The sequence below is a fragment of the Lutra lutra genome, chromosome 4 (genome assembly GCF_902655055.1).
Source record: "Lutra lutra chromosome 4, mLutLut1.2, whole genome shotgun sequence".
NCBI classification, from domain to species: domain Eukaryota; kingdom Metazoa; phylum Chordata; class Mammalia; order Carnivora; family Mustelidae; genus Lutra; species Lutra lutra.
Genome location: NC_062281.1, coordinates 191,444,575 through 191,465,946, shown reverse-complemented (window position 1 = coordinate 191,465,946; position 21,372 = coordinate 191,444,575). Strand labels below are relative to the sequence as shown.

Genomic DNA, 21,372 nt, shown 5'->3' with positions numbered 1-21,372 from the left:
TAGGACTCGCTCCCAGGGCCCTGGGATCAAGACCTGAGCCAAAGGCAGACGCTTAACGGACTGAGTCACCCAGGCGCCTCTGGACAAAACCACCTCCACCCCGCCCCACCCCGCCCCTGCAACCCCATCAGAGCCAAACAGTTTATCAAACACAGAAAAGAAAAATAATTATTTTATTTAATTTAAAGTAGCAAGACTTTGGCTTCGACCCAGGGTTTCAATACAGTTTAGCACTGGCCAAAAAGACCTCGGGCTGTTACTACGCCGGGGCAGGACGTTTGTAAAAAGTTTCTTGTACAATGTTTCTTCTCGTCGTGTACATAAGAGGAGCTCTGTGCGCACCCTTAACCCCAGGCCAATTAATACTCTTTATTCAAAGACAAAAACAAAAAAACAAATATAAAGAACTCAGAAGCACAGAGAGGCAGAACGTGCCTGACTCAAAGACCGAGGTTCAGAAAGTGCCCGAGAGGAGAGGGCCGTGGGCTGAGGACACCGGATGGGGCGGCAGCACCTGCCCGTGTCTGCACCGTGTCTGCACCGGGAGGACGCAGGGGAGGGTCGCCAGCAGGGCTGGTGGAAGAGAAAGAAATCCCCGGGACCGCGCCAAGCGCGAGAGGAAGGGAGGCTGTCCTGCTCTGATCGGAAGCAGGAGCCCCTCCTGGGCTCCTAAGACACGACTTCATCCCACCACATTCCAGTTTTGAACCCACAGAGGTTCAGCCCCGCCCCCGCCGACCGCCCCCGTCCCGGCCCGCTTGTCTCCACCAATCACAGTACCACATCTGGGCTCGGCAGACGCGCGGCGGGCAGCCGGGGAAGCGCAAATGGGGATAAGCCGGGGGTAACTCTTGCGTGGTTCTGACCAAAGCAGCCCGCGCACAGCAGGGGCGTCAACGAGTGGGATGAGACCCGGAGGGGTCCCCCGCGGCCCAGGGGTTCTCCCGAGCCCCTACTCCTGCTGCCGGGCCTCCCTGGCCGCGGCCTGCAGGCGGACGTCCAGGCCTGGCCAGTCCTGCGGGAGCCGCGCCGGGCCGAGCAGCCAGCACTGCGGGCTGGGCCAGACTCTGGGGCCCCCTTCCGAGCAGGCTTTGTTCTCTCCGCAGGCTCCGCGGCCCGCAGGCTAACTCAGCTCTGAACCGTTTTCTTTCCTGCGACAAGCAATTTCCTGAATGTGGGCTCCGTCCCAGAAGGTAACGTGAGGGTCTTAACCAGCTATGGGCCCATGATCTGCCCGACCGTCTCTAGGGGGTCCCTGGATTCCCCTTATCTTGGCCATTTCTGTAAGGAGATCTTAAAAAAAAAAGGGGGGGTGGCGCCTGGGTGGCTCAGTGGGTTAAAGCCTCTGCCTTTAGCTTAGGTCATGCTCTCAGGGTCGTAGGATAGAGCCTGGGATCGAGCCCCGCATCGGGCTCTCTGCTCTGCCGGGAGCCTGCTTCCTCCTCTCTCTTTGCCTGCCTCTCTGCCTACTTGTGATCTCTGTCTTCAAACAAATAAATAAAATCTTAAAAAAAAAAAAAAAAAAAAAAAAAGGAGGTTGGCCTACCAGCAAGTAGCTTTCTGTAGGGCTGCCCAGGGCTTATGGTGAGTCGTAAGGGTGATGATCACCGGATGATTTTCATAAAGAAAACTTAAAAAAAAGGAAACCGAAAATGAGCATTTTGGATATAGCTCTGTTGACAACTCTTTCTTTCAGACTCTCTTCCTGTGACAGATTTTGGTTTGGAGAATAAAATGGAGATCCACAGTATGGTGAGGCTGGTTTTAATCCAGAACCATCTTACTGGTTCAGACGATCACTTCAGTTTGGTAGAGTTCTGACCGAACCCAGGGGAGGGACACCAGTAGGTTGAAGTTGTACTCTTCCTCCCCAAGCCGCCTGCCATGACACTGACACCTGCCACCTTAGCCAGTGGCTTGTGACTCAATAGAGGAACGTTTTTCTGAAGGAACAGGAAAATGTTGGTGGAAGAGCCATGACTATAGAGATACGGGTCTATTTTTTATCCTTTTCTTTTAAATGTAAATAATCACCCCATGACACGTGTGTCACTTCACCCAACCCACCCCCCAAAGCTTCACCTTCTGGAGGAATCTGTTATTTGGGTCATTCACCAACTCTCTGGTCACCCTGCCTATGAAAAACTAGGCCAGGAAGTGAATCAGCCACATCCCTCCCCAGCTCGCCCGTCCAGGATTTAGGAGGCATCCGACATCCACTGGGATTCCCTGCAATGCCTCTTCCTGTTCCTGTTCCAGCTCTCGTGAAGGATAAGGGAACTGGGTATTAAAGAGACTGGTGGAGGCAGGCAGGAGTCTGGGTTCTAGCCTAGACTGGCAAGTCAAGTGCAATTTGCATCAAGGGTTGGATCTGGAGGTCCCAAGGAGACCAGATGCCCAGAAACCTCATGGGAACCTTCCACCTAGTTAAAGGGAACTGGCTCTTTTGCTGGCCAGCAAAGCTATCCAAGAAAAGCTGGGCTCTCTGGGCAATCTCAATGTTCTGACAAACCAAAAATCAGCTTCGCGACATCTAACTGGGGGATGCACCTGGGGTAACCCCTGGCATTTTATTTAGGACAGGTGCATGTTATACATATATATCTCTTTGTGCTTTTCCCCTAGGCGTGGGTCCCTCGAATTGTAAACAGTGCTGTGTGGTCAGCTGTGGGAACAGCTAGTGCAAAGGCCCTGTGGTAGGCAACCTGACAGTGATCACGTACCGATCTCACTGCCGACCCTCATGCAGGCCAAGTGCCCCCACGTACAGAAGGACACAGGTGGGAGTGGGGCTGTGCCACCTAAGGGTCTAGGAGGTAGAAGCAGCTGAGTCTGTGGCTGCTCCCCCACAAGGGGGGGTCAAGAGCTTCAAAAGCAGAAGGCTTCAAGCACCAGTGGGTGCCTGCCCCCACTCTCTGTGGCTGGGACTCACAGAAGCACATGTCCCCAGGTAGGCAGCACCTGTGCACAGAACCAGGAAGGGGCAAGCTCAGGTGCTTGGAAGTTCATCCGGGGTGTGTCTGGATCCCTGAGATTCTCCTGTCTTGGAGGATGCAGGAGCCTTGGGAGGGCCAGCTGGGCTCTCGGCAGAAGGCTGGGAGAGGCAGCCACAGCAGCAGAGGGAGAAGAGCCGAGTTCGGACGGCCTGGGTGCAGAGGACGAACATGATGCAGTTGGCACCGCCCTGAAACGTGTTCCCAATACCCTGTTGGGGAGAAGAGGAGAGGCACGAGTGCCAGGGCTGGAGGGGGGCGGACGTGCACACATAAGGAGACTGGGAAGGGCTGCGGACCCCAGAACCTGTCCTCCCCCCACTGAGGCTGGTCTGCAACCCCTATGTGCAGGCCTTCTGGGGTGGGAAGGACAGGATCACTCCCAGGCCCCTGGAGAGCCCCTTCATGTTCCTAGGCCATAGGACAGCCTCACTGCCCTTCCCCCCTTCTCTCACTAAGGCTCCCTGGCTCAGGCAGGGAACCAGGATCCCTGCCAGCCAGTGCACTGGGAAGCACTCACCCTTCCCGGGGTTGGGGTGGGGGCAGGGGAGAGGCAAGGGCCGGGGAGGGCAGGCCCACATACATGCAGAACGACCAGCACTGGTGACCGCACGGCCGGGGAGCCACAGAGGGTCAGGACGAACCGCACGGTGCTCCAGACCCGGAGGCAGATGAAGATGAGTGGGATAAAGATCAGCTTCTTGTCGGCCACGGAGGCGTGGCGCTGCAGCCGGTGTGCCTCGGAGAGGATGGGCCGGTACTCCGACAGGGCCTCGTGCTGTACAGGCGATGTGGAGAACAGGGGTGAGCACGGCGGGCTGCCCTGCCGCCTTCACCCCACTGCATGCTGTGCAGCCCCGTGCGGGAGTCTGAGCCACGGCTGACGTCTCTGGTGTCAGGGCGCCGCGCCGGATCCTGACCCCCAGGCCTAGCGTGCACTGCCCCACCTCGGCCAACAAACCCGCATCCTTCCAGGTGCCCTGGGCCGCAAACTCTCTCCTGTTGCTGTCACCCATGTCCCTCCTCTGGCCAAGACCTGCAGGCTCCACCTTCAAAAGAGAGCCAGAACCCCAGTGCCTTGTCCACTGCCACTGCCACCAGCCCGATCCAAGTGCCACCACCACTCCTCTGGGCAGCGGCAAGTCTGTCTTAGCTGTCTTCTTCCGTCGCCCTCACACCCAAACTCCTTCTTGCTGCAGTCTTATTCTTAGCCTGGAAGCAGCATGGTTCCTCGGAAACCTAAGTCAGATTCAGTTCTACCTGAAGGTCTCAGACTCTAGTCTAGTTCTGACCTCATTCTTACTGCTTTCACCTCATTTACTCCAGCCACACAGGCCTCCTCATTATTCCCCAAACATATTCCCCTGGCACACCCTACCACAGGGCCTTTGCACTACCTGTTCCCATCTGGAGTGCCATTTCCCATCTGCCCGGAGGCTCACTCTCTCACCTTCTTCGCTCCTTTGCACAATGTCGCCCTCTGGAGGACGCCTCCTGACAATCCCATTTCAAGTGCATAGGTTATTTCCCTACTACCGTCCTGTCCCCAGATTCTGCTCTTTATTTTTGCCTGGTTTTTTGTAGCTCTTACCATCCTCCTTCCTAGGTGGCATTCATCCTTATTTATCAGTCCTGTTACTTATTATCGTCCTGCCCTCCCCTTCTAGAATGCAAGCTCCCCCAGGGCAAAGGCTATGAAGGAGGGGCTCCATCCAAAACTGGGGCAGAAGAAAGTGAGCAGGCACAGGCTTTGGGCTTCCCTACTCCTGAGAACACCCTTCAGTGAGAGGAAGGCAGGAAGCTCCATTTCCAGATCTCAACTGAATTTGTAAAAACAGATGCAGGGACGCCTGGGTGACTCAGTTATTAAGCATCTGCCTTTGGCTCAGGTCACGGTGCCTGGGTCCTAGGACTGAGTTCCGTATCAGGCTCGTTTCTCAGTGGCGAATCTACTTCTCCCTCTCCTCCCTGCTCTCACTGTCTCTGTCTCTTCCTCTCAAATAAATAAACAAAATCTAAAAAAAAAAAAATAGATGCAACTGCTCATAACAGAGATGTGTTTCTGAGCCTGGTCCTGTGTCCTGTGATAGCCCAGGTGAGGGGAGAAGTCACACACACTGACATTCTGAGCACCCAGGCTGCCCTGCTCAGCACCTGCTTCCTGCCTTCCTCCCCTGGGGCTTAGAGCAGCCTGGCAGGGGTGCGGTGAGGGCACAGGGGAGCAGGGCGGCTGTCCTCTTCTTTGCAAAGTTCACTCCAGTTCACTTATTTTTCCTTTTTTTAAGATTTTATTTTTGGGGTGCCTGGGTGGCTCAGTTGGTGAAGCTTCTGCCTTTGGCTCAGGTCGTGATCCCAGGTTCTGGGATCGAGCCCCGTATCAGGCTCCCTGCTCAGTGAGGAGTCTGCTTCTCCCTCTGCCTCTGCCTGCTGCTTTCCCTACATGTGCTCTCTATCACATAAATAAAAATCTTTTTAAAAAATTTTATTTTTGTTTATTTTAGAGAGGGGGGTGCATGATCAGGGGTGGGGTGGGGGGGAGGAGCAGAGGGGAAGGGAAAGAGAATCTGATGTAGACTCTGTGCTCAGCACTGAGCCTGGCTCAGGGCTTGATTTCCCTCCTCCTCCCCCACATCATGACCTGAGCTGAAACCAAGAGTCCAACGCTTAACCAACAGAGCCACCCAGAGGGACTTATTTTTAGCTCTCCTTCCTAGCTAGAGGCAGAGAACAACCCCTACACCTCCCTGCCCACTAATCTTCCTGTTTTCTGGAAAACACTTGCAGAGCTCTGAGAGAAGACTCGTTCTCCCCCTGGCCTCCCACACATGGCCCCAGGTTCCCCGCAAAGGCCAAGGAAGAAGAGAGGCCCACAGAAGGGCAGCTGCAGAAGGGCAGCCTGGGCGTCCAAAACCTTCCCAGGGCAAAAAAGGAGCCAAGAAGGGTGTTTCCGGCCCAGGCAGGAGACCAGCAAGAAGACAGATTTCAGGCCTGTTGGTAAGCCCCGCGGTATTGGAAGAGGGTGGCAGGCAGGTGGGGGAGGCAGTGGACTTTCTGAGTGAAAAGAGAACCTGAAGTCTAGACCCAGAAGCCACAGGCAGGAGCACAGTCAGCCGTGGGAATACCCTACAAACTCAGAAACGGCTGCCATGTCACAGGATGCTGCGAAAGACCCAAGACAGGGGACACATGCCCCTGCAGTTCAGCCCCTGAGAAATGGGCAAAGACAAAGCCCCAAACAGAACAGCCGCAGCACCCTGGGGCCCGGATTCGGACGCCCCCTCGGTGCTCCCGCCCCGTCCCCGTGCAGCTCCCCGCTGCAACCTGTCAGCCACGCAGTTAAGGACAAGGAATCATCTGGCCACGTCGTCAGAGGAAAAACTTTCTTGCCTGGACTTTCCAGCCAGCCCAGCTCTTGCTCTCTGAGCTCCTGAGACCCTGAAGAGTCTATGTGTATGACCCACCTTCCGTGGCCACAGGGGACATGGTGTGGAGTCCGTGTCACAGTACAAAATGCCAAGCTCCCGTCTCTCAAGGGCATCTCAGTTCAGCTGCTGGGATGCACTCCCTTGGAGGTGGCGCAAGCCTGGAGGCCTGCCAGGAGGGGGCAGTAGAGGCCTGTGCCCAGATCACAGGCTGGGTGCTCCTCTCCCAGACTCCAGGCACAAGGCCTGGTCCTCAGGGGCTGGGTGAGTCTGGGGAGCCCCTTCGCCTCTGCTGGCCTCTGGTTCCTTGTCCACAATGGAGGAGCGACAGGACCCACTCCCTCCGGGACTGCATAACTAGCAAACCCGATGGCCATGGGGTGTGCCCCTGGCCTGTCCTGAGTGGCGGAGCCCAGCAGGTGCTAGGGCGTCACAGCCGCCCAGAGCTGTGGTCTGGGGGCCTGGGGAGGGGGCGGCCACAGGCACCTACCGCCCTGTTTATGTGCTTCCTGATGAGGAAGTAGAGCACCGGCAGCGTGACGTAAGCCAGCATCTCCCAGAGCTTCCCGGTCAGCAGCATCCACAGCAGGCGGTCCTCCGCCTCCAGGTCGATCCAGCACCAGCCGACGGACACGTCCGACGCGTCATAGCCGATCTTCTTTAGAGCGACAGCGGCTACGGTGATGACAAGCGGGACGCCCCAGCTGAGGGACAACAGGCACATGGGGCAGCCCCGGTCAGACCCTGCTCCCAGCAGAGCCAAAAGGGGCAAAGCCACGGGCCGCCCCCCCCAAACCCTGGACCACACAGCATCCCTGGAGAAAGTGGGGGGGGGTCCTCAACTGCCCTCGCCCCCCAGTCCCGCAGGCCCACCCTACTGTCACAGAGCTGGGGGAATAGGACGCAGGGATGTCCTGGCCTCCTGCCTGGACCCACACACCCCCCAGCCCCTTGGAGGCCGAGTTCTGATTTAGAATTGCTGGGCCTCTTGGAGATGGGTGCGAGAGGGCTGCGGCTCGGGAAGGGCGGCTCCCTCCTGCCGCCAGAGTGGCCTGCGCCCGTGTCTCACCCACACAGCCCCCTTGGCCGCCTGGGTCTGGCTGGGGTGTACACGCTGGCAGCCTGGCTTTGCTGCAGCAGGGACTTCCAGGGTCCTGCGCACCTGCAGCAGGATCTAGAAGGGGGACCGGGGCTTGGGTAGTAGCCATATCTCTCCGGACCTGAGGGCTCCTTGCTCTCTGAGAAGGGGTATTCCTAGCCAAGATCAAAGGGGGGGGCCTCTAAAGCATCAGGCCTGGCACAGGGACCCCCTCTTAGGGCAGTATCAGGCTGACTTTTCAAGAGCTTCCCCTGACGGCAACACGGCCAGATAATGCCAAGCCCCAAGGAGCTTCCCAGTGTCCCCGCACGGGTCTGCTTGCGAAGCATTTGACACGGGCCAGGGGGACACCCAGGCTTCGTGGTGGCACCAGGCAAGAAGGAGGGCCCGAGTTGGCCCTGACCCCACTTGGCCTCGACACGTTTTTCTCCACAAAGTGGGGATAGGCACGGTGCCTAGGAGAGAGCAGGTCACTATGAGAATAAACCGAGGGGAGCATGTCTGGCACGTGGGACTGGGTAAGTGTGTCAGTGGGTCTGACTGCGGTCCTGAGTCATGTCCGAAGTCCCAGGATTCTGGCCTGGAGGGTCTGTGCCGTCTCTGCCCCTGGGAGAGCACACACGAGCCCATGGCCCAGGTCAGTCGCTGGCAGTGTATAAACAGCCAGCGTACATGACAGGCCCTGTATAAGCAGGAACCTGTCATCAGTGAGACACTCAGCTCAGAAATCGGTTATATAAAAAAAAAAGAAAGAAAGATATCGGTTATATGCTGAGAGCTCTGTGTAAGGAACAGTGGCTTTCTTTTTTTTCTTTTCTTCTTCTTCTTCTTCTTTTTTTTTTTACTTAAGGAATCTCTACCCCCCAACATGGGGCTCAAACTCACAACCCTGAGATCAAAAGTTGCATGCCCTGAGTTGATGGAGCCAGCCAGGAGCAGCTCTTTTTGAGAGAAAGTTCTAGAACAATGATGAGACCACAGCCACATGTTAGTCTTGCCAAAATGAGTACAAGTGCTGTGTTCAATCAGGTTCTCCAGATGCTGCGGGGCTGTGCCGGACAGAGAAAGCCAACTCCCTGGGCCTGGGAAGGACTCTGTGTTGGGCACTTTCAGAACAGAGGTGCCTGTTTGACCCGCCCCCCTTCCCATACTGGCCTCTGGGGGCCCAGATGAGGGCATGAGGGCAGAGCCACCTCACCCTCAGCATCCACTCTCCCCCCTCAGCGGGGAAGGCGGGGTAGGCGGGAAGCAGCATGTCCTCCTTGAGGTCACAAAGGCACAGAAGGGACAACAAACCCACAGAAGTTAAAGCTTTACGAGAAAGGGATGAAGTTACCCCCAGGAGTTTGTCCATTTTAAAACGCTCGATCTATTGGTTGTTTGTGAAGCTGATACAGATTAGTGTCAAACTGTTTTGTCATAATACAGGGTTACCACTTAACAATTCACGGCGTGCTGGGATCTGGAGACAACGTATGTCCCAGCTATGAGCTCTGTGAGGACAGGTGCCCTGCACTTTCCGGCATCTAGAACAGCGCCTGGCACCTGGTGGGGGCCAAGCAAGGACCTGCTGAATGAACGAAGTCTGAGGCCAGTGGAGGAGACAGCCTTCCCCGATTCATTCCTTAACTATTCACTGCAAGGATGTCATTGTCATTGAAAAAGAAGTACAAGGCTTTTATTTATTTTTTTTAAAGATTATTTATTCATTTGAGAGAGAGAGAATGAGCAGGGGGGAGGAGCAAAGGGAGAGGGAGAAGCAGGCTCCCCACTGAGCAGGGATTCCCCCCCGCCGATGTGGGGCTCGATCCCAGGACCCCAGCATCATGACCCGAGCCGAAGGCAGATGCTTAACAGACTGAGCCACCCAGGTGCCCAAGTAAAAGGCTTTTAAAGTACTAAAACTGCACTCATCACCTTATGGTTTACTGGGTTCCTCCAAGGAACCCTGCGACCGACTGACCAGAAAAAGCCTGGTGTGGAGGGCACCTCACCCTGCAGGGGGCTGCCCGGGAGCAGAGGGGTGCCCTCGGGGCTGGAAGGAAGCACGCAGGGCAGACATGCAGGAGGAAGGAGCCACTCATAGGCAGTGATTTCTCCTTCCTCAGCATCTTGGTGGCCCTCGCAGGAGACCTGGGCCCCACCTGGAGACAGACCCCATTTCGTGACTCTGGGCTCTCATCGTGGTAAGAAATCTACAAAGTGATGCATTTCCTCTCTCTGACTTGGGTGCGCCTGGAGCTAAGTTTATGTTGGGAAATAGCCAGAGAGAAGACCCAACAGGAAGAGAGGGCTTTCACGGGTGAAGAATGTGGGCTGACTGGGGTGCCTGGGTGGCTCAGTGGGTTAAGCCTCTGCCTTCGGCTCAGGTCATGATCTCAGGGTCCTGGGATCGAGCCCCACATCGGGCTCTCTGCTCAGCGGGGAGCCTGCTTCCCCCTCTCTCTCTGCCTGCCTCTCTGCCTACTTGTGATCTCTGTCTGTCAAATAAATAAAATCTTAAAAAAAAAAAAAGAATGTGGGCTGATCAATCAGAGTCACTATTTGAATCTAATCACGTGTGGCCAGAAGCTGCTCGAGAGGTATTTCAGTGGGAGGTGGTAAGAAGAAGTAATACCAGGGAGGGGTGGGAATGGAGTGGGAGGGAGGAGAGTCTCATGACCCAGCCAAGCAGGCTCTGCAGACTTGTGATTTGTGGGGCTGGGCCGTGTGGCGCTGGTAACGCTTAGAACAGGTTCCACACACAGACGTGTCTGTGCGCGTGTGCGTGTGCACGGATGTATGCTTGCACGCGGACATTTATTACTTTAACTGACAGGAAAGACGAGAGGCACCCGGTCTGCAAGTAATCACACAACACGCTGCGACCCTAGTGGCGGATTCCGGATAGCCACCCGAGCCTCACGGAACGTGTTGGTTGAAATGAAATGAAAGTAGTTTCAGGACGTAGAGCTGGTTGTGTTTTCATTTTCCTTCACATGTAAGAATCATGTGAAAAAAGGAAGACCTAAGGGACGAGACAAATGGTGACCAGGGAGTGATTTCCTTGTGGGAGCAAATATTCATTTCCCAGCCCTGGAAGAGTATTTTTTCTCTTCTTTTCTTTTCCTGCTCCATGATACCGCCTCTTCTCACACCCTTGAATACCCGGCTTCCCGCCGGCCCCCGTGTGGGTACCACCTCCGAAGTTCACACAAGCAGCACCTTTAGGTATCATCTTCCCTACTGAGTTTTCTCCATCACCTGAAGTCTGGAGAAGGGGTCCAGCACACTCCATCCCTCAGGTCAAATCTGGTTGCAGGTGTGCTTTCTACTTTTTAAAATAAAGTTTTATTGCAACACAGCCTCGTTTACACTCATTCCTTTGTGTATCGTTTTGGGCTGCTTTCAGGCTACACGGGCAGAAGTTGAACAGTCGCAATAGAGAGCAGATAACACCTGCTCTGGTCCTCTATAGGGAAAGTTTGCTGACCTCTGTTCTACACAATCAGCAGAACAACAAACCAAGCCCTCATCTGTCGTGTCTGCCATTCTCCACAGGGCAAATATTCCCCCTAGGACTAATTTCAAGCCATCAGCACATGTGGCTGGAGACAGATGTACAGTATTTCTGATAGTATTTCCATACCACAGATATAAGAGTTATAAATAATTCACAGATAAAAGTAAAGTAATTAAGATGTAGTTTTTAGTGGGTCACCTGGGTGGCTCAGTCAGTTAAGCATCTGCCTTCAGCTCACGTATGATCTCAGGGTCCACACTCAGCGGGGAGTCTGCTTGTCCCTCTCCCTCTGCCCTACCCCCCGGCTCATGCTCTTGCACTCTCTCTCTCTCAAATAAATAAATAAAATCTTTTTAAAAATGTAGTTTTTCCTATTTTTACTACTTTTTAATACAACCTACTATAAGTTTATATAATTTGTTTTTATTAATGATTATATTTAACAATCAGCTCCTAAAATGTCCTAAAATTTAATAACTGGGTCTCCCCAGCTGGTTCCAGGACGCCAATGGACAGAGGATAGAAAAAGGGTAATTTGCTGAAGATGCCCCAAGGTTCTCCATCTGAAGAGTAAGGAGAAAGTCAGTATTTTTGGCAACCTGAGATAAGCCAAGCGATGCTCCGGCCACGGGGCCAGCCTGAGCTGTAGGCACCGTGAATCTAGAAAGCACTCCACAAAGACATGTGGGACATGACCTCTGCATTCCAGAAATGCATATTTCCATCTTCCGTCACATACCATGTAATAGTTTTTTTCCCTGCCCCCCCCAAAGAAGCCAGCAACGAAAACATTAACAAAATCCAAACCAATATCACTGAATAATAGCACATGAAAAAGACCAAGGACTTTAGCTGATTATGACCTAGAAAACATGTGGTTGGAGGGATCACCGTGATGCTGGGATGTGGCCAGACCAGACCTGCCAGGGAGCCGTCCTGCCTCGTCTCCATGCTCGTGACCCACCTCCTAGATCTCAGATTGTAAAGGTGGCCCCAGAGCTATGAACATTAGGAGATGCTGGGCCTTGAGCTCAAATGTTCAGAGACTCCGGACGAAGTCGGGCTGGGGAGATGGGATTAGACAGCTGGAGGAGAGGGTGCCCCACTCAGGACTGAAACCAGGGACTGAACTGGCAGCTTCGCTGAAGGAAGCCACGGGACCACGTGCAGGGGATGCTGTGAACGGTGTTTGGTCCCCTTCTCTCCAAACCTGTGACTCAGACTGAGGAGAAGCAGGGCTGGGGTCACCGGGTTGGAGGGAGCCTGGGAGACCACACTTGGAGCATAATCCCCCACTTGGAGGGACATCAAGAGCTTCTCCGAGAGAATGTCCACGCCCCTCCCTTGGGTTCACCCGGAAACCGAGGCCAGACCCCAAGTCAGCTTCATCTGCCCTCAAAGGCTGTTAAGAGCTGAGTTGTGTACCCCTCCAACAAATTCCTATGCTGAAGTCCCAACCTCTGGTACCTCAGGATCTGACTGTAGGTGGAGATGGGGGTCTTTAAAGTGACCAATAGAATGTTCTGGAGGGTGAGCACTAACCTAGCCTGACCGCCATCCTTACATGAAGAGATCAGGAACCCCCGCACACACACACACAATGGGAAGACCATGGGAAGACATGGGGTGTGGACGGCCACATACAAGCCACAGAGACAGTCCTCAGAGGAAAGCCCTGTCAACCTCGATCTCCAACCTCCAGCCTCCAGGACTGTGAGAAAATGGACTTTTCTCGTTTAAGCCACTCGGCTGTGGCACATTACTAGGGCAGCCCCAGCAGACAAAGAGAAGCTTTCTACGAACTGCGGGGGAGACCCAGGTGCCCATTGCCCAGGGACCCCACCACAGCCGGGCGGACAGAGTGGGTGGGGTCCCTCAGCAAGCTTAGGGGGGAAAGGCAAACTGACAAAACCCAGTCAGGTCTCTCACGAGCTGAGCTCTGCTTTGGAACGTGGCATCCTTTTGTCTTTATTTTTATTTATTTATTTATTTTAAAAGGAGGCTTCGTGCCCAACATGGGGCTTGAACTCACGACCCTGAGATGGAGGGTTGCATGCATTTCTGACTGAGCCAGCCAGGCGCCCCAGCATCTTTTTGGTTTTCAGTCTCCTCCAGAGGAGCAGGACCAGAAGCACCACACAGTGAGCCAGGTGGCCGGGAAGCCATCCCCGGTACCTGAATTCCCAGGCATCTACCCGGTGCCTCCGAGGAGGGGGCCTGTCTCTGGACGGTGGTGCTCTGGGTTTCCCTGGGAGTCCCCGGCTCTGCTAGGATGGGGATGTTCCCAGCCGCGGTCTCTGGAATCTCTGCCCCAGGGTCGGGGCGGGGATGAGGTTACCAGGTCTGCTCACTCCTTTGCCCCCACTGTCAGAATCTCGCACTTCCCCCTCACCCCAAACCTCACTCAGCCTACAGATCTTTCCACCAGGGGGTGGGCACCTGCTAGGAAAGAAACAGAAGGGTCTTCTCCCCCAAACAGCAGGGCCTGGCCCCTGGGCTGTGTGGCCTATGGAAAGCCACACAGGTCAACTCAAAAAAAAAAAAAAAAAAAAAAAAAAATGCTTTGAGAACAAAACCATCAGGCAACAATGTGCCAATTTAGAGAGCTCCTGGGAGCAAGACAGAGCTGGGCCCAGAGCGTAGCGCAGCTGCCGTGAGCCAGGCCTGGTGGAAGGAATCACAAGGCCGGGGGCTGCCCGGAGGTTTCCTCCCCGAACAAAGGGCACTTATTGTTGAGTGTGGTGCAGAGGCGTAGGTCGTGGGAGAAGTTCAGGGCGCCGGCCAGCCATTGGCCAGGCCACCACGAGGTCAGTCTGTGGCACCAGCCACAGAAGGGAGTGGTGTGCAAAGGAACTGGTAAGCACAGACCCCCGAGCGGCCTGGCGCGGGTGGGCATCGGGAAGCCACCTGCCGCGCTCAGAGACACGGCTCAGGTCCCGGCCGAGTGGGTCGGAGGGTCAAGGGCAGCCTCTGCTCTCTCTCTCACAGCCTCGTCCCGTGCACACAAAACACCACGTAGAGACCTCACAAGGCAGCAGTGGCCTCTGAACACTTCTCAGGGGGCAAAAGCAAAGCCAGTTCAACTCTCGTCATTCTGGGGAGCCCTGAGTGACATGGGGTGCTGTTCCGGCAGCTAACACGTGCCTCCCCCATTCGGACACACCTGCTTGGGGCCTCATCACCGGGCCCCACAGTGAGCTAGTTCCCCATCAAAGAGCTTAGAGCACCTTCCCCTTCCTGGCCCCGTGTTTCCCCTTTTGTCTCCATTAGAACTTCCCACTCCCTGCAGCAGCGGTCTTGATGGCGAACTTGGGAACCACAGACTCTTCCCCTAAAATCCCCAAGCAAACCTCCAGAGCGTGGGTAGGCCCATGGGTCATGCCCACACCCATTCCCACCTGGTGCCTGAAGAAAGCCTATGGCTGCCTCATCTGGCTGGCTTGGCCAGGACCCTTTCTTCTGATTTGAGGCAATGAGGCTCCCTCCTCAGCCCAGTCTTTCTCCCCTGCTCACAGGACACCCCATAACGCCTGGTCCGGGGAGGGGGGGCCCTGAGCTCCTGGACATCTTCTCAGGTGAGTAGCGTGAACGCTCCCAGATGCACATGCACATGACTGAAATACGGGGGTGAGGGGGTTCTGTACCAGGCTGCCTCAACGGCTCACAGCCAGTGGACAGGGAGGGACGTCTTAACCCAGGACTTTCCCTTGGATGCTAAGTATTCTCATGCAACCTTACAAAGGCAGCAAAAAAACAGGAAATTCACTTTCAGAATACTGTCAGATTGGACGTGTGCTAACCTTGTGGGTAAAGTCCGAGGAGTAGGAAGGTCTTTATATACTCGAGGTATTTTTCATTACCAAAAGGGAGGACAGTAACTACCCTGTAAAACCAGCAGGAAACACCTTCGCCAGGTCATCAGAATTCCTGCCACCAGAGGCAAAACAAACCCAAGTCCCCGGGGAGGGAGCAACGCAAAGATTTTTCCATGGGATTCCAGTCCCCGTGCAGAACCTGCAACCACCCGTGGGGAAGCATGGGAGAGCCCAGCAGAGGGACCTTCCGCAAAACCACAGGCCTGCGCCTTTCAAAAACGTCAGTGTCCTGAAACACCAAGGAAAAAGAATTGTTGCGGACCGCCGGACAAGAGAGAGACCGGACAACTAAGTCAGACACAAGCCAAGGGTGTCCCTTTGCCACTGGGGACACTGGCAGGAGAGACAACATCCCTGTAAAGTCCTCTCTCCGATAACAGCATTGTTCCGGGAGACACCATTGTCCTGCTTCTGGAAGGTGTACGTGTTCACCTAAGAGACGGTCCCTTTCTTTTGGAAAAATACCAAAGGATTTAGGGGTTCTGAGGTCATCAGTCTATACTCTTAAATGGCTCCAGAAAAATAAACACAGAAGACAGAAGCCAATGTGATACCATGTTTGTAACGGCAGAAATCTGGAAAGTTACAAATAAATTGTGTAATGACATCCCAACCTTAAGAATTATCCTCAGGCCAAGAGACAAAACGGGATCATAAATGGAGGACCGACCCTTGGAGTTCTAACCTGAGACCATAACCATTTATGGCAAATCTCGTGAGCTGTGACTAGAGGGTGACCGTCTTGCCCAGCACAAGACTACTGGTGGCCAATGAGCTCCAGAATGGACCGGCACTTTGCAAGAATTCCAGAGCCAGACGCAACTCATGATAAAATACCATTTCCTTGAGCATAAAGTCTAAATTGTCCTCCTTCCCCAGTGGGCAAAGAAAAAAAGTCTTTCTGTAAAGGTAACCTGCTCAGGTATTATGATGGGGTCTGAGGGTTCGTGATCGTGCAAGTCCTTTCTGGGAAGGGGTGTGATGTAGGATCCTATCTGGTCTCCTGCTTTCCGTGGTCCAGTTTTAGAGATGGCTTTTTTTTTTTTTTTCATTTAACATTCTATCATGTTCACAGCCAGTATTGATGGCTACGTAACGTTTCCTGTGGGGTACAGTTAGTAACCCTCTGTTCCCGTATATTTTGGACGTTCAGGTTGCTTCCAAATTACCACACAAACTCCTTTGTATCTACGGCTTTGAATGTATTTTGGATTATCTCACTAGACAGGGTCCCTAAAAATAGGATTAGTGGATCAAAGGGTACAAACCAGATACTTTCTATGAGGATTATCCCAGTTTCCACTGCCAATAACAATGTCGGAAAATAACAGGTTTACCAGCATTTATCGCATTAGTATTCTGCTTTCCTATTTTTTCCCCAATTTAATAAGAAAATGTACCTCATTGTTATAATTTGTATTGTTTTGACTAATAATGGGAGAAACTTTCCCCTATATATTTATGAACCATTCTCTTTTGTCACAATGTCTCCTTTGGCCATTTACCAGGATATTTGTGTTTTTTTGTTTTTTTAAACATTTCAGGGGCACCTGGCTGGCTCAGTCGGTAGAGCATGTGACTCGTGATCTTGGGGTTTGGGTGGCAATTGGGGTGTAGAGACCATTTAAAAATAAAATCTTAAAAAAAATAATTTCAGGGGCGCCTGGGTGGCTCAGTGGGTGAATCCTCTGCCTTCGGCTCAGGTCATGATCTCAGGGTCCTGGGATCGAGCCCTGCATCGGGCTCTCTGCTCGGCGGGGATCCTGCTTCCCCCCCTCCCTCTGCCTGCCTCTCTGCCTACTTGAGATCTCTGTCTGTCAAGTAAATAAGTAAAATCTTAAAAAAATAATTTCATAAAAACTCCAACAGACATTCTCAACCTCTGCGTTGTCACGTTTTAAAATGCCTTCCCAGACTGAAGGTTTGATGAGGACCGATCTTCAGCAGGCTGAGCTGGTTACAAGTGGATGACTGAGGAGTCTCTGTCTGAAGATGAGATTTCTCAGGCCAACAGGTCTTTAACCATTTTAAACTCATACTCCAAAGAAAGCCACTGGAGAGCCTTCAGTAAGGTCATTAGCATTACAGCCTGGGAGGATCTAGGTCAATAAATGAACCTGTCAGACGGGTTTTCTATCAGTTCTCTTACACCAGCAAGGTGCTGAGCGGTAACTTCTGAAAGGGAACTCCAGAGAACAAATTATCAAACTCCCTTTGTAGCTTGGATATAGGTAATTTTTTTTTTTTTTAAAGCAGGCTCCCTGTCCAGTGTGGATCCCAGTGCAGGGCTCGAACTTATGACCCTAAGGTCAAGGCCTGAGCTGAGATCAGAGTTGGAGGTTTAACCAACTGAGCCACCCAGGCAGCCTGGTAATTTTTTTTGAGAAGTTGATGGATCACATTCCGAGGACAAGATGAACAACTCCCTTCTTTTTTGTGGCTAGCACAGAGGACCCAATTGGCTTCTGAGAAGGCCTCTTCCCAGCATCACACTAAACACCTCTAGGACTGAAAGGAAGAACTCCCAACTCAGGTTCATTAGAAAATACATCTTTTCTACAGGAGATGTATCAGATTCGCTCCATCATTTAAAAAATATACTGCTTTTAAATACTCTTTTTTTAAGAGCGGGGGAAAAAAGAGAAGAGATTCTTGGCAAAGGAAGGTCCAGTCTGGGGCTCCTTCTCAAGTGTATGTGAACTCTGGTGTACGCCCAGCCAGACTGCCCAGGACTGGGTCTCTGAAATAGACAGAGGCCAGCAGGGGGGGCGGGGGGCAGGGGAAGCCGCAAGGGGAGGAAAGGGGGCCCCGGGGGTCTCTGCAGCATCTGAGGCCCTGTCTGGCTCCCTGAAAAACTTTTGACATGAACAACTGAGGAGCAGGTCACTTAAGCTTCCCAGGGACCAGCTGGCGTTCATCCAGCAGCTCTGAGCCCCAGAGGTCAAGTGACTCTTGCAGGCTTGTGATCTCACCGTTGTGACACCCAGGTGACCTGTCTCTGCCAAAGTGCTGACTGTCCTCAGTCCCATGGAAAGCACTCAAGTATTTAACAGCGAGGTCCTATAATTAGGTCAGTACTGGGTGCTCTTATCTGGGAGAGGGCCAAGGGTCAACGAGCCCTGTAGGATTCCTGCCTTGCGTGGAGTGCAGGACACCATCGGTGTTCAGACTGGGGAAATTACACCAGGAAAAGGGCGACCTTCCACAGGCAAAGGTGTCCTGATGAGGTGCTCTAATGCCAGGGCCAGGCAAAGCCCTCCATTGACTCTACTGTCATAGATTCCAGGCACCTGGGGGCCCTCTTCCAGACCAGCCCCTGCCACTGACCTCACCCTCAGAGGTTCTGAACCCTAGGAAGTCCAGATCATCTGGGTCTAGAGATGAGCAAAAACAAAATACTGAAGACAATACTCTCTAAACCTTCCCCCTGAGACACTGCCTTTGGCCACCGGTAGCCAGCCTGGGAGTGGCTGAACGCATCACACCTTCTGTGGCACAGGGTGGGACTGGGCGCAGCCGCCCTCTCCAGCCTGAAGTGGCACCTATCTCCCCCCCTCAGCCTGGGAAGGAGGAGCTTCTCCCCATGAGCAAAAGAGATGAAAAATGGCCAGAACGCAGGGAAGCAGGAGGCAAAAGGCATAAGGTGTCCTCGCCATCTCCCCCAGGTGCTTCCAAGTTACGAGGGCCGAGCGCTGGCCCTGCACCTCTCCGGGAGGTTCGGGCTCCGTAGCCGGCCCAAAGGGGTGCCCTCTGCCCTGATGCTCAGGGCAGGTCCACCGCTCCGCCCAGGTCTTCCCGCCGGCCCCCGACTGCCTCTGGGTCCCCAGCCAGGGCTCCGACCAAGATGCGGGTGCCAGGAAGGCGCGAGGGCCACAGGGCAGCAGGCAGGTCCCAGGTGGGGGTCGGGGACTCGAGGGAAGGCGCCACTGCCACGCACCTGACGACGTGGAAGGCCCAGAGCAGGCGGCCGGCCCGAGGCTCGCGCGCCGCGCGGACGATGCTGAGGTACAGGTAGAGGGCGATGGCCACGGTCCAGAAGAAGGAGCTGGTGTTGGCAAAGGTGGAGAGCGCGCCCTGCAGCACGCAGTCCCACGAGGGGCCCGCGAAGTCCTGCAGCACCCCGTAGAAGTAGGAGGCGGCCGAGAGCAGGTCCGCCAGCGACAGGAAGAGCAGCAGGCGCCGTGCCCGGGTGCGCAGGTCGGGCCACAGGGCGTGCGTGGCCACCAACAGGCCCGAGCCGAGCGCGGAGAGCACGCACGACAGCAGCACCACCGCGCGCTCCGACGGCAGCAGCTCGGTGGGCGGCGCGGGCGACGGCATGGCCGGGCGGGCAGGGGGCCGGGGCCGCGGCGCCGCGGGGACAGAGGCCGGGACGCGCGTGCGGCTGCAGCCGCCGCCGCCGTCTGGGCACAGACGCGCCCACGGCTCGCGTCCCGGCCACTCCCGGTCCCTCCGGGCCCGCGGCCCTGCGGCCCGCCCCCTCCACGCTCCGCCCCGCGCCCCGCCCCAGCCTCCGCGCCCCACCCCTCGCCTCCTCCACGCCCCGCCCCACACCCCTAAGCCCTCCGCGGCCCGCCTTCGGCCGCGGCCCGCGGTCTCCGGACCCGACCCCGGCGCCCTCCGCACCCCGACCCCGGCGCCCTCCGCCCCCGCCTCCCGCTCCCGGCCCAACCCGGATCCTGGGGTCCTCTGCGCCCCGACCCCGCCCCCGGCGCCCTCCACGCTCCGCCCAGCCCCTGGCGCCCTCTGAGCTCCGCCTCCGACCCCGCGCCCTCCGCCCTGCTCTCCTCCTCCCGCCCCGGCCCGGGCCGCGCGCCTTCCACCGCCCACCCCGTGGCCTTAGCGCGTGGTTCGCGGCGGGGCGCCTGGACCCCCGAGCGTCCATCCCGAGCCACGCCCCCACGCCCTCTAGCCTCCACTCCGTGGCTCCCACGTCTCTTGCCGCGTCCCCGCGCCCCGCCTGGCCCCCTTTCCGCGCCGGGGCCACCCGGGCTCTAGCCAGATGGCTAGGACGTCCCGTCCTGGAGAGGGAAGGGCTGGCATTTTTAGGGCTAGTGTTACCTTCCGTTCAGCCAGCTGGTGTGCGGTGTTGTGCGCTGGGTGAAGGGCCGAGGCGTTCTCTCCACTAGTGGCCCCCAAACCGTGGAGTGTGACCATTCTTCCTCGTACAGCGGTACCCGGACTGTTCACAGGGTAGTGATGGTTGCTTTGCGAAGGGAGTGTTTTCATTTATTTCTTAAAAATAAAGTAAAAAAGTAAAGTCAAGCTTATTAGGGTTTCTGTTGTAGTGAAATATTAATTCCCGATTTATTGGTTTTTACTTCTTTGAAAATTTCTTATTTTTTTTTAATTGAGATACCATTCACATACCACCAAATTGGCCCCTTTGAGTGTGCAGTTCCATAGTTTACAGTATATTCACAAGTCTGTGCAACCGTTACAAGTCTGTGCAACTGTCATTATCTAATTCCCCAAGGGTTTCATCACTTGGAAAAGGAACTGGTAGTAGTCACTCCTCGTTTACCCCCTCCCTTCCGCCCCCCGGGGATTCCTAGCCCTCCTTCCGTGTCTGTGGATTTGCCTATTCCGGGCAAATAATAAGATACTAAGTCCTCATTCGTGACTGATTTCTTTCACTTGGCATGTTTTTATGGCTTATCCACACTGTGGCCTGTATCGATACTTAATTTATTTTTATGCTGAGCAAGATTCCATTACATGCACGCACCACATTTGTTATTTTTAGATGTTGATAGCCCACTTTTTGGCTATTATGAGTAATGCTGTTATAAACATCTGTGTACAAGTTTTTGTGTGGACACATGTTTTCAATTCTTTGGGGTACTACCTAGAATAGAATTGATGGTCATATGGTAACTCTGTGTTTAACTTTTTGAGGAACTACCAGACTGTTTTTCAAACCGGCTGCAACTTTTTATATTCCTCCCCCAATGCAGGAGAGTTCCAATTTCTCTCCATTTCCCTAACACTTTTTCTCATCTGCCTTTTTGATTCCAACCTCCTGGTGTGGGAAGTGGTGCCTCATTGTGGCTTTGCTTTGCATTTCTCTAGGTCATCATGAGGTGGGACATCTTTCCATGTGTCGGTTGATCCTTCCTTGCTGGAGAAGGGTCTGTTGCATTTCCTTGCCTCTTTTTGTTTTGTTTTGTTTTTTTGTATCAAGGGGCAGCAGTTCTTAATATTTCTGGATACCAGACTTTCATCAGCTATATGACTTCCAAATTGTTCTCCCCTTCTCTGTGTTGTCTTTTCACTTTCTTTTTTTTTTTTTTAAGATTTTTATTTACTTATTTATTTGACAGAGAGAGATCACAAGTAGACAGAGAGGCAGGCAGAGAGAGAGAGAGAGTGAGAGAGGGAAGCAGGCTCCCTGCTGAGCAGAGAGCCCGATTCGGGACTCGATCCCAGGACCCTGAGATCACGACCCGAGCCGAAGGCAGCGGCTTAACCCACTGAGCCA

General features: G+C 54.3%; 1 protein-coding gene across 1 annotated transcript; it reads right to left on the bottom strand.

Moving 5' to 3' along the window:
• Positions 1-1,475: 1,475 nt before the first annotated feature.
• On the bottom strand, positions 1,476-19,359 carry GPR157 (G protein-coupled receptor 157). Its single transcript, XM_047725259.1, has 4 exons — positions 18,829-19,359; positions 6,906-7,119; positions 3,577-3,771; positions 1,476-3,205 (listed from the first exon to the last, which is right to left on the bottom strand). The coding sequence occupies exons 1-4, from the start codon at positions 19,209-19,211 to the stop codon at positions 2,990-2,992; spliced, it is 1,008 nt and encodes a 335-aa protein (XP_047581215.1). The 5' UTR covers positions 19,212-19,359; the 3' UTR covers positions 1,476-2,989.
• Positions 19,360-21,372: the final 2,013 nt, after the last annotated feature.

What these genes read in the sequence shown, in the direction of transcription:
- GPR157 (XM_047725259.1), bottom strand. Translation starts at nt 19,211, where the DNA reads ATGCCGTCGCCCGCGCCGCCCACCGAGCTGCTGCCGTCGGAGCGCGCG. An exon ending in GGAAGCACATAAACAGGGCG is followed by an intron (nt 3,772 to 6,905) that starts GTAGGTGCCTGT and finishes TCGCCTGTACAG; the next exon opens with CACGAGGCCCTGTCGGAGTA. An exon ending in CAGTGCTGGTCGTTCTGCAT is followed by an intron (nt 3,206 to 3,576) that starts GTATGTGGGCCT and finishes TCTCCCCAACAG; the next exon opens with GGTATTGGGAACACGTTTCA.